The sequence below is a fragment of the Teleopsis dalmanni genome, chromosome X (assembly GCF_002237135.1).
Source record: "Teleopsis dalmanni isolate 2A chromosome X, ASM223713v2, whole genome shotgun sequence".
Lineage (NCBI taxonomy): Eukaryota > Metazoa > Arthropoda > Insecta > Diptera > Diopsidae > Teleopsis > Teleopsis dalmanni.
The window spans coordinates 48092129-48104102 of record NC_051848.1 but is presented as its reverse complement, the minus strand read 5'-3'; the positions used below and the strand labels follow the sequence as shown (position 1 = coordinate 48104102).

The window sequence follows — 11974 nt, the reverse complement described above, 5'->3', positions numbered from 1 at the left end:
GTAAAATACAATAAGCGCGCAATGGAATTAAAAAATTGTTACACTTTCACTAAAACATGCAATGCTTCTATGCAAAATGCTATTTTTACTGTTCTGTTTTAAATAATTGACGAAATAAATAGAGCGAATTAAAAAAAAGAGCGAAAAAAGAGCGAAAAAACGCACGCTTTCAATTTTTTCATCTGTTCATGTAGTTTCTACTGTATAGGGGTACTCATCTAAGCATATAAATTTATCAAATGTATAATTTTATGCGTTTACGTAGACGGTTATGTGAACGCACTTAGAGAAATATTTGTGTAAATTTATCAATCTGCTGTATAATAGGACTATTTATATCAGCAATAATTATGACAGCACAAAATGCAATGCTCAGCAACGCAATTTTTTAGCCAATATAGTTGAAATTTTAAATATATGTGCAAACTTTATTGATCAGCTGTGTCGCAATCAACAAATTATAAAATAAAACATCGAAATTGAGGAAAAAGTCCAAATTAAAAAGTATTTACAAAGATATTTTTGAAAATTTATTGTTTGTGTTGGAATAGAACTCTGTATTGACAATAAATAAATTTATACGATATAAATTTATTCGGTAAACTTTTCGTGTAATTTTATAACGTTTATAAGGTTTATAAGGTTTCACGTTTATAAGGTTTATAAGGCATGTTTATAAGTTTAGATGAGTACCCCAAATTTTTTTGTAAATAGCACACGCATTGCCTGCAACACTGTTATGTACGATCAAATAGAATGATGGACTGTTAAATGAATTGATATTATCTTGCTATTTAAAAATATATAGTCTTCCTGATGTGCAATATCGTCGTGCTTGCGTTATGTACAGATCGACCAACTTAATATATTCTTAATAACAATAGTCTGAATTGCCTTAGAAGCATTTAATCAATCGAATCTCACATTTGCTGCAAAACTATTAAGTTTATTGCAAATTACTGCCGAAATATTTGTTAGACAAAAAATCAAATTCATCTGTTTTGATTATCACATTGCTAATATCAATAGGAGTAATAAGCATATTTTTCAATTGATTGTTCGTTACAATGGTGTTGCTGGTGTACTGTGATTGGTGTATGCTTTTATTCAATTTTGGTTCGACTGTTTTTTGTTTCTCATCGTTCATGTGATGTTGTAATTTTTTAGAAACCACCTCACGTAATATCTTTTCCATAAAAATATTCAAAGCTTTTGCCAGCACAATTTGTGCCATTGAGGTCATTACTCCGGTATCTATTTCTTCTGGTTGTAAATCTTTTAGATTTCTCTGCATAAAAATGTGTTTCAATACTTCGATTTCATTTGCTAATTCTGTTGGAGCTTGTAACCAAACCATATCCAGTTGGTTTTGTTTGGGTTCATTTGTTAGCGATTCAATGCTTCCTTTACTTTTAGTGTGATGCGGGAGTGTACTTATATTTTCAACATCTATATCTTGTACATCAATAATTTGAGAATCGCATTCCTGCACTTCATGCGCTTGCACTTTAGGCCATACTGAATCTAACCATTTCATTATGTGACTTTTTGATGTTACAATGTCGGGGTCTACATTTTTATCCAAAATTAACTTATTTTGATCTTCTAACGTAGAAGTTTGTTTCGTTTCTGTTTCTTTAGTAGTTTCCAATGACTTTATTATGGGTGTATACATATAGAAACGGGCAAATACTAATATTTCGCGTGTTGTCCAAAATAGATCTCGTCCACTCACATTTAACTCTTGTAGTTTTTTGTGACTACATAAACAATGTTCGATATATTTCGCTCTTAACCATTCAGAAGACCTCTGTTTGAATGCAGGCAATAGTTGAAATTCTCTCGCTGATTTCTTAACAAATCCTAAGCTGGAAAGCATAGAATTATGCGTCAGTTTTTTTGACATAACTAGTGGCACTCGTCGTAATAAAAATTCGACTGCACTTCGAATTGTCGGAAAATCATAGCATTTAAATTGTTGCTCGAATCGTATGCGGTCCTGCTCCTGATGATACAACGTTATAGCTGTCTTAACACGTGCTTCACGTATACTTAAATGGAGAGGATGCTGTGTAAATTCAAGTTTATTCATTACAATTTCTTTGGGCTTATAAGATTGATTGAAATCTTTAGATAGCTCAGGTTGGTGTTGCTTATTTGTTGAATTATTTATTATTTTATTAGGTAAAGGTGATGGGATATAATCATGATCATTAACTACGGTATTATAATGGAAGTTATGGGATTTTGTTTGTATAAAGCTTTGTTGTTGTTTTTGTTCCTGTGATTTAAGTAAACTAACTTGTGGCTTCAGAAGAGATTCTTGTTTATTCTTCTGTTGTTTTATTTTTGAATGCAGGGGATCTATTATATATACCTTTCCATCTATTTGAAAAACATTTTTAGTTGGTAAATTCATTTGAGCAGCTTTTCCTGGAACAGCCTTTCCTGCGTCATTTTTCATCGCATCGACTCTCGATGTTAACGTTATTGGAATTAATTTCGTTGTAGCAATGGGCACAATTTTATTTAATGCAGTTTTTGCTTTTTCATTGGTTATATTAGCATTTGAAGATGGAATGTCATTTACAGTAGAAACAGCCTTATCTAAAAACAAAAAAAATGAAAAATATTTCTTTAAGTTTATTTATTAAGTATTAATTAAATTGAAATTGTTATATCGTATATATATAAACTGCTATATATAAGCTGTGGTATTTAATAGGAATGTTTCGAACAGTAGTGAACTACCACACAAATTATATTGATATTATTTTAATTAATTGAATTTTTGGCTGACCATACAGCTGTTTCGAGTATTAATAAACTTTCACAGTAAATTAACAAAACTCCAGAAAAAAGTCTGTGGGTCATGCTTTGGACAACCCTGTCCTAGCTAACTACAAATAAGTAATTTTAATTTTAAGTAAATTCTGAGCTAGAAGCGAAGTTATCACACCCAAATTTATAAGTAATATGGGTTTTTTTAAATAAAATATGAAATCTTATGGAGTAAATATTTTTGCACTGCAATGATAGTCTTGCGGTTGGGGGAAACGTTATTGATAGTTTTTCATTGCAAAGTATTTCTAGATGTATTACTCGCAAAAGAGTAAAATTTAATTAAACAAAACTTTTTTAAATAAAAGGTAATTTGATGTTCACAAACATATACATTTTTTTAAACGATTGTTATTTAACTAAGCTTAAAATATTAAGCATTGAAAAGTTAGATGGTACGGTATCATCATAAAATACTAATACCGAAAGATTTAGGTTCGTTCCTTAATGGAGATCAATACACAGAAATCTGTTTAAGCTCTATTTCAGATATTCAATCAAGATTTACTATTTTGATAGAAATGAATTTTTATATTAAAATTTATGGACAAAATCTGTGAAATACAATATTAATATTTTTTTATCATAAAGGGTTATCTATTTTTGGATTTGATGTGACGGCATCAACGACGCATGTTAAACAAAACTGTCTTCTAAGGCGTCATATGCATAGTTTAATGTTTGCCATTTTCAAATATAGATCGTCCAACAACCGCTGATCTTGATAAAATTGTGAAAACTCGCTCCAAAAATATGGGCGATGTTTTTCATTAAATTTTATTAAGTGACTAATAAAATCATTGCATTTAGGGCAGTGAAAATCCACATATAAGTGTCGAAAGAACATAACATTAACAAAAAGTCACTGTATGAGATGGCTTTTAATGTGGTGGTGTGATAGAACATGCGATATATCACGCATGAATAGGTGGACAATCGACCAACTGTTGACACCTTAAAATATTTTAACTAATATCACTCAAGTTACGGCCAAGCTACTGTCAGCGTTACGCATCATCGGAAATTATCTTAAAAGGATCTAGCATTGTAATTTGTCTTGTGGAGGACACTTAAATAATGTAAAATTTTATACGAAACAATATTATAAAAATTTTATCGAAATCCTAATCAAAACTAAACTATTGTAATTCACATTTACAATAGTTGACCTATAGCCGGATAAAAACAAAATATATATATATATATATAAACCATTATCTGAAAATGATTTTTGAAAAAGCTGTTTGGCCGTGTCATGTACAGTTGACTGTATCGTTTAAACCCTAAGAAACATAAATGTTATACAGTACGTTGAAAGTATGAAGATTAAGATAAGAAAGGTTAAGAAATATTTAAATCTATTAGATTATTGGACGCCAAAAACAATACTGTTTAAACTCAATAAATGAACTGGTACTTATTAGGTAGAAATATATGCAGAAACAATGCTTCATTCAAGACTGCGAAACTAAAAAGGGGATGTCTTCGAGGATCTTCATAAACAATTCCAGTATTAATTTTTTTTTCAAAAAAGTGAAAGTTAATAAATTATTTTAAAATTCTTACCAATGGTTGCACTGAAGTTTTTTTCTTTAGAGGAAATAATTTTATTTGATGCTATTATTGGACGAGTATTTATGTTTGCTGTCGTTACATACATTGGCATGTATTTAACATTTCCGCTGGTATCCACGAATTTAACTAATTTCCGTTGAAGTATACTCTTGTCTACAGTAAGTGAATTGGTTTTATTATTAGAATTGGTTAAAGTTTTAGATGTGTTTATGTTCAAAGTGTTGGTAGTATTACTATTCATATTATTGTTGTTGCTTAAATTAGAATTCTGCTTGTTAGAACTTAATTTACTTATTGCTGACGAGCTTATAACTTTTGGTGCTGTAGCTAAAGTTGTTGGTATTAATTTTAATTCATTTTTTATCGAAGAATTTATGTTGACTTTGGTTTCAATTGCAGAAATTGTTGCTGCATTTAATTTAGAATCTTTATTATTAACTTGAAATTGAGCTTTTTTCGTAGTTTCTTCTTTTACAGTGTTATCCAGGTTTGAAAATGTAGTGCTAACCAGAGGTGGAGGTGAGAGGTTGTTTGTGAAATTACTTAAAGTTTTTATCGTTTCACAATTTGTTTGCGAGTGGGAATTTGAAATTGTAGATAATGATGTTGACGTTGGTGGTACTATTCTTGTTATGGAATTGTTTGTTATTACATTTTCACTTTGTACTATATTATTTTCGCATTTTTTCGGACTTATAAGTGTACATTTTAAAGGTTCTGTCACTAATATTGTTGGTTCGATCTCATTTATATCAGCGAAACTTGGTGATGGTATGCCGTTAATTTTATTTAGAAATTCCAATAAGTTTTCATCAAGATCTTTATCACTTTTAAGAGTTGTAACGTTTTTACTGTTCTCTTGTTTCCTCTCAGCTGTGGTATTTTTTTCATAATCTTCTAAATGTATCGAATTAGTTTTCTGTGATTGTATTTGTTTCTCTGGGTGCTTTTCTAATGATGTGACCGTATCATTTTCTTGTTCATTAGAACGTAGCCAAATTTGGACAACAGTTTCTGATCCCATCACATGCATACCACTAAAAGTTTTATCTAAAATAAGTTTGTGTACAAACTGCAGTGGGTTTTGTTGAAAATAATCATGGAAAAATATTTGAATTCGAACGGGAAATTCACCCCAGCCACGACGACATATTTGAAACGGAGCACTAGTTATGTCCACTACCTGGTTTGGCGCATATGATGGATGTAAAATGAATCTCACCTAAAATCATATATTTTATTAAAAAAATTGTATGTATAGTTTTATTATACTAACTCTCTTTATGAATTTATCTAAACGAATTTCCTTGTCCTTTGGTAGTAAATACAAAATCCATTTGTGTGTTATTTGTAGAGAAATATTTACGTTTTTATTATCATTTTCGTGACCAACATATTGGGATGTATTACCCACGACGATTAAGAGACTTTTTTTATTATTAAGATTATTACGATTTAAAGATTGCATAGCTTCAGATGATTGAGTACCATCAGTTACAGATTCTGATTGTGAGTTAACTGCTTCGTTGTTATTAATAATTAGATTATTTTGCTTATTCAAAACTGGAGTATTTATTTGAATTGTATTTTCATCGTTTTGCTTTGAATGATCGATGACAATACCTTTTTGCCGTATCATTTTCTGTATATTCCGATCGTTACGTTTTTGCTCACGTGATTCCGAACGCATTGTTACTGTAGCTATATTCGCTGCAGCTCTTCTAGGTTGCGTACAAAATATTTCATCCATATTCTTTGGTTTTTTGCCAATGATTTTTTTAAGAGACGGATGTAAAGGGAACTGAGGAACTTCAGTTTTAACATCAAACAAATTCGTAGCATCCTTTATTATTTCTGTTTCAGACTGGTTAAGGGGAATTTCTTGCTTTTTATAGAAATCCTCAACAATTAACCGACGCAAATGATCAAATTGTTGCCACGACTGCTCCAATCGTTTTTTGATCTGTTCTAAGTTACATTTTTTAAGTTCAATTTCTTTATCGAGTTGTTTTGCAATAATCTCTTTCAAACGCTCTGTTTTTTCAACAGATTCATCATGAATGACGTTTGGTTTGGAACAAATCGACGGTTCTTCGTCGTCTGACCGTTGGCGTCTAGGTGACCCAGGTTGATCATCATTTGCATAATCTGGATCATGGTATTCATTATTTTTACGTTTCACAGCATACTTTTTTGAAAACATTTGTTATCTAAAATAAAACACCTCCTTTTTAACAAACAAGTTATCTTCTTTTTACTCAGCTTTTCATTTGGCAAATCTTTTGCATTTTATAAATTTAACATCTGCTGAATTGTTTTAATTATTTTTTTATCGTTTCAATGATTTGTGAATTGTTTAAAACACAGCAAAATTATAATTTAATAATAACAAAAACCTTCGTGTTTACAATAAACATATAACAAGCGCGTTTTTTGACATTTCAGCAACGTCAATATTTTAAGCGGGCATTACACACACAAGTGAATATGACGGATATTTTTACAGAAACGTGCTTATACTACGTTTACATTGTGAGATTAAAGCATGATATAGACGATGCTACATATCTGCACACCAAGTATGAAGTTCAAGTATACACTTTGCTATACACTTTGAAACAAGGTATGCATACTTCATTTTGATTTATTTTCTACAGCGTTCAGAACAGCAGAGCAAGTACAGAGTGCAAAATAGTAATCGAAACTAAAGGAATTGAGATGATGATAATAGCAACATGTTATTTATTTCATTATATAAAGATTTCATATTTCCTAGAATTAAACATAATTTCTTATTTCTATTCTTAAAACTAAAATTATTTTTAATTTAATTCTTTAAAGTATTGCATTTTAAAATTTTTATTCACAACATAATTTTTAAAATATATAAACTTACTTCAAAAATGTTTTTAGAACAAAATAATTTTTAAAATACATAAACTTCTTTAATAATTGTAGCACTTTTTTTCAAATTTGCTTCTTTTAAAGAAAATAAATGTCTACAACTTTTTCAATTATTTTACAATTTTTTCTGCAATCTTTGCTCGTCCGACGCTCACCAAAATTCTTAAATTATGAAAAGTCTGCAGATTCCGAAATACACAAGCAGACATGTGTTACATGTCTCAGACCAAGATTTGGTGTGCAACCTTGAATATAGACGGTGCGATTTGGTAGCATGCATACCTTGTCTGCAAACATGTAGCATCGTCTATATCCTGCTTAAGAGAACGAGATTAAATTAATCTGCATTTTTAAACTCCACCGTTTACATTAAGCATTGGAGATTAATTTTTACGTATCTGTTGTTGTGTTTTCTTTCGTGCGTTTTATACAAGTTTCAACAGCAATTAGTGATAATAAACGAGTGAAATTGTGTTTTATTAATAATTTTTCTAAAGAGGAAATTATTACTTTAATTATAAGCTCAAATTCAAGTTCGGCAGAGAAATAAAAATTCTGCTTATGTTAAAGTTATGTATTCTTATACAAAAACGGGTTATTTTGTTGGAATTTTTAAATATGAAGGAAACACGAAGATTGTGGAATTGGGTATTAAATCTACAAGCAATTTTTGTATATTTAAAAATTGTACAATTGTGTTATAGGAAAGATTAATAAAATCTTCTTTGGTCTATATCATGCTTAAGCGGCAATGATAGCTGAATATGGTATATTAAAAATGCAGTTGAGCGAATGATTTCAATACAGTTAATGGATCACCAATCTAAAAAATTTACATAAACTTATATATATATATATACACTAAATAAGTAAACACATTTTTTATTGTGTTAAAGTTGTTGCGAAAAACTTATTTGACTCGAAGTTTGTTACAATTATCCATGTTAAAGTATCCATTGCTTTTCATGGTACAAAAATGTAGTTTGTTTGCATTATATGCACATATGTAAAATTTGTTCTTTGCGAAAACATAATATTTGACCGATTTGCAACAGTGATACGAATATATTAGTGAGAGACTTTAGTATTACCATGTTTCCAATGCTTATTTAGTAAGTTTCTTAAGTAACCGAGATTTTGTCGTTTCCATTGACATGAGCATATGAAAGAGCTTTTATGTGTCAGAAAGTTGTTTAAAAGTTTTAAGAGAGCTTTTGTTTGTTTAAATAAAGTAGACCTTAAAACACATCACACAAATATTCTATAATTGATTTATTAAATCATTTATATTTATATAATTTATATATCCATTATACATATTTAATTAATTTAAGCATTTTATTAAATGCGTGCTTTCTCAATATGTTTGTCTGCAGCTCAGCTGTTGTAATTTATAAAATAAAATATCAAATTTTAGTAATTTCGCTTTTCTTTACTTCATTTATAATCAAGTTTAAAAGCACGGAAGTTCTTTGAATGGTTAACAAAATTTACTTTGTAAGTAACGCTTACTAAGTAAGCTGTGGAAACATACTATAAGCGACTTGTTACTTTTGGCACACTTCGAAGCGGTCGAACACACCAATTATTAAATCTGTTTTATAGCACGTTCACACTGTTTCATTTAGGCGGTTTTGCTCTTTATAACCACTAATGAAAGTAATTTACCATACAATGAACTTTTATATAAATAAGCTCATTATCAATTAATGAGCTTATTTAAGGCGAAAAATATCGAATGCAACCCTTTAAAATAAACTTTCCACAAGGAAAACTTGAAATATGAGTCATATGTTTTATACATGTAAATAAACAAAAGTTGAGCTGTAAACAAACGTTTTGAGAAAGCAAAAATTTAATAAAATCTTTGTTTTTATTAATTTAATATGTAATTGATATTTAAAATATATGTAAATGATTTAATATATTAATTATATGTATATATAACTTTTTTGTGTGATATATTATTAAGTAATAAGTTGCTATTAATCACTTTAATTTAACTGTTTGTTTGTTTGTTTTAAATCAGGAAAAAAACAACAGTTGGAGTTTCTGGAGAGACGCCATTCGAGTGAAAGTACTTCCACATATTAAAGAGATTTCTGGGCAATTTTTTCATACATGCCCATTTCCTGAAAAAAACAAATGGTAATTTTAAATTTTATTTAATAATTTTTATTGGCCGTACTAACTAAAGTCCAGCACTTTCTCCGTTTTCCAGCAAATATTGTGCAAAGTATTATTATTTGCTTTTCCTTTATTTCAAATATCATTTTTCTGTGCATTGCGCGACATTTACGGTATTCAAATATTGCTTTGTTTCTATTGTTGATCATTTCACATATAAAATATTTTTTAGATTTTCCGCGTTTTCTATTTTAAAAAATTTATTTTACACAATACCGGATTTTTTTCTGTATTTCATTTGTAAACAGAAGAAAGTTCTTTAATAATGAGCATAAATGAACTCACTATAATGTGAATGTTTCCTCATTAATATAAATGATCAAGTGCCTAAATGAAAAAATATGAATGTACTATTAATGTCCGTATTTTACTAACAAAGTTGATGTTGAGAGTTTCTCTTCTGTTAAACATCATGAAGGCTGCTTTATCTATTAACGATTTCCGTGTTATCTGTAAGAAAAAAGTTAAAAAGAGAATCACTATGTGCAGGAGTCCATTAACACGGTCAGAGAATGCCTTCATAATGAAGCACCATATTAATAAAATATTTATTTTATTAAGTAATATAACAATTATTTTATTATGTGTTTGATTACATATTTACATGACAATTTTTTCAACTTAGGTATTGCAATAATTTTCAGTTGAAATATAATTAAATTTAAATTAATATGTATTTATATTTATAAAGTAAAGTACCAAATGTAATAATTATAATTTATAAAACTAGCAATATCAAAACACTTCCATATAATTTTACCAAAATCTTATTATAATATATTATGTGTATTTTAACACGCTTCAATTAATTGATAAAATTAATAAAGTAATAGTTATCTGCAAACACGAAACAAGAATAAGTACATAACTACTACATATAATACATTAAAAGTAATCTCATCTTTTCACATATACAGTTTTTAAATTTATAAAATACAAGCTTTAAATTAACTGAGAATTATAATTCATTATTATTAAATACATGTTTGGTTATTGTGTATTTATAATTTTTTACATAGGAATAGGAATAAACAGGGTACCAGCTCTCAACGGAGGAGAGCACTGCGACCATGGTTGATCTTTTGTGTTGCAACAGATCCTAAACGAACAGAATCAAAGCCAGAATGTCAGCCGTTGCGGACCTCCTAAAGTCAGAAGGGGAGAGTAGTTCTCGACCCAGTAACCTCCTCCTGTCCCAGATCAAGGTTGGGCAGTCACAAAGAATGTGATCTCGTCTGTTTCTAAGCAAAGTCGACAATCTATCTCTTCGAACAAACCCATTTTGCAAAGGTGATAACTAATTTTTTACATACTGAAGTCAAAATAAGAAAGAGAGATATTAATAAGCTTCATTTGCATTTAAAAGGTATTTATAGGTAATGCTGATTTAAATGGATTTCAGTAAACTCATGCACGTTGAACGAATTTTTCAGAATGCAGATTAAAATCCTACTTACCCTAATATTTCTACAATTAATACTTTAATCATTGGGGCCAGTATCAAGGAATCAAGGAAGAAATAGCCAGTATTTTAAAGAATTACGCTCATCGCATATATATGCACCCAAACCCGCTGGTTACACACCTGATGTCCCCTTCCAACACTTTTACAAGGCTGAGAAGGAAAACATCGAGAGATATTTTAGATATGTATTTATAGATCACACAATGTTATTTTAAATATATATGGATATGTCACTGGGCATAGTCCATACGTGTCTTTTTTTTTTTAGATCATAATAATTATTATTACGATTTATAATTATATATATTACTTATTCTCATTCATACCTCACAGATTGTAATAAAATAAATGGATTCAAAAAAAAAAAAAAAAATCATTGGAGCTTATTTTGTCAAATCACTTTGCAATAGTACTAAATATAAAAAAGACACAATTGATCGACACATTAACATATATCTTTTAAGTCAAAAGCGAACACAAGATAAGTACACGAAAAATATAAACGATATATCTTCTAAAATTGCACATTTACTGAAAAAGTACTTTAATATTATTATGCCAATATCGACAAATTGTCATGCAAATAAAATTATTCACCAAAAGAAGAATTCCAGAGCCTAGTCAAAGCTGGGATATATCGTCCATCAAGCAGCAATGGAGTTATGGTAAAAAAATCTTATAGTTAGCTAATCAATAGCTAGTCAATATTTCTAATTAAAAACTTAGTGTTTTGTTACCGTTGTAAGTTTTCTAGATATATACGAGGACACAGAAAAATTAGTTGGTGTCATTCACGGTTTCCAACTGCAGGTAAAATTGTGACAATTTAAGCAGTATATCAGCCATGGGTATATTTAGGTAGGAGCAGACTCCTAATGCTATACTCTTAATATCCCTAATGTATTTATTATAGGTTTTTTAACGTAATGTTATGAAAGAGCATTAATTATTGAACTTTAATTTATTTTTTACTAATAAACAAGTTTAAATGTATTTAAAAGT

General features: G+C 29.2%; 1 protein-coding gene across 1 annotated transcript; it reads right to left on the bottom strand.

The window, feature by feature from the left end:
- Positions 1-553: 553 nt before the first annotated feature.
- Positions 554-6796, bottom strand: LOC119689058 (putative uncharacterized protein DDB_G0282133). The gene is made up of 3 exons (XM_038103799.1): positions 5693-6796; positions 4408-5638; positions 554-2607 (listed from the first exon to the last, which is right to left on the bottom strand). The coding sequence occupies exons 1-3, from the start codon at positions 6617-6619 to the stop codon at positions 947-949; spliced, it is 3819 nt and encodes a 1272-aa protein (XP_037959727.1). The 5' UTR covers positions 6620-6796; the 3' UTR covers positions 554-946.
- Positions 6797-11974: the final 5178 nt, after the last annotated feature.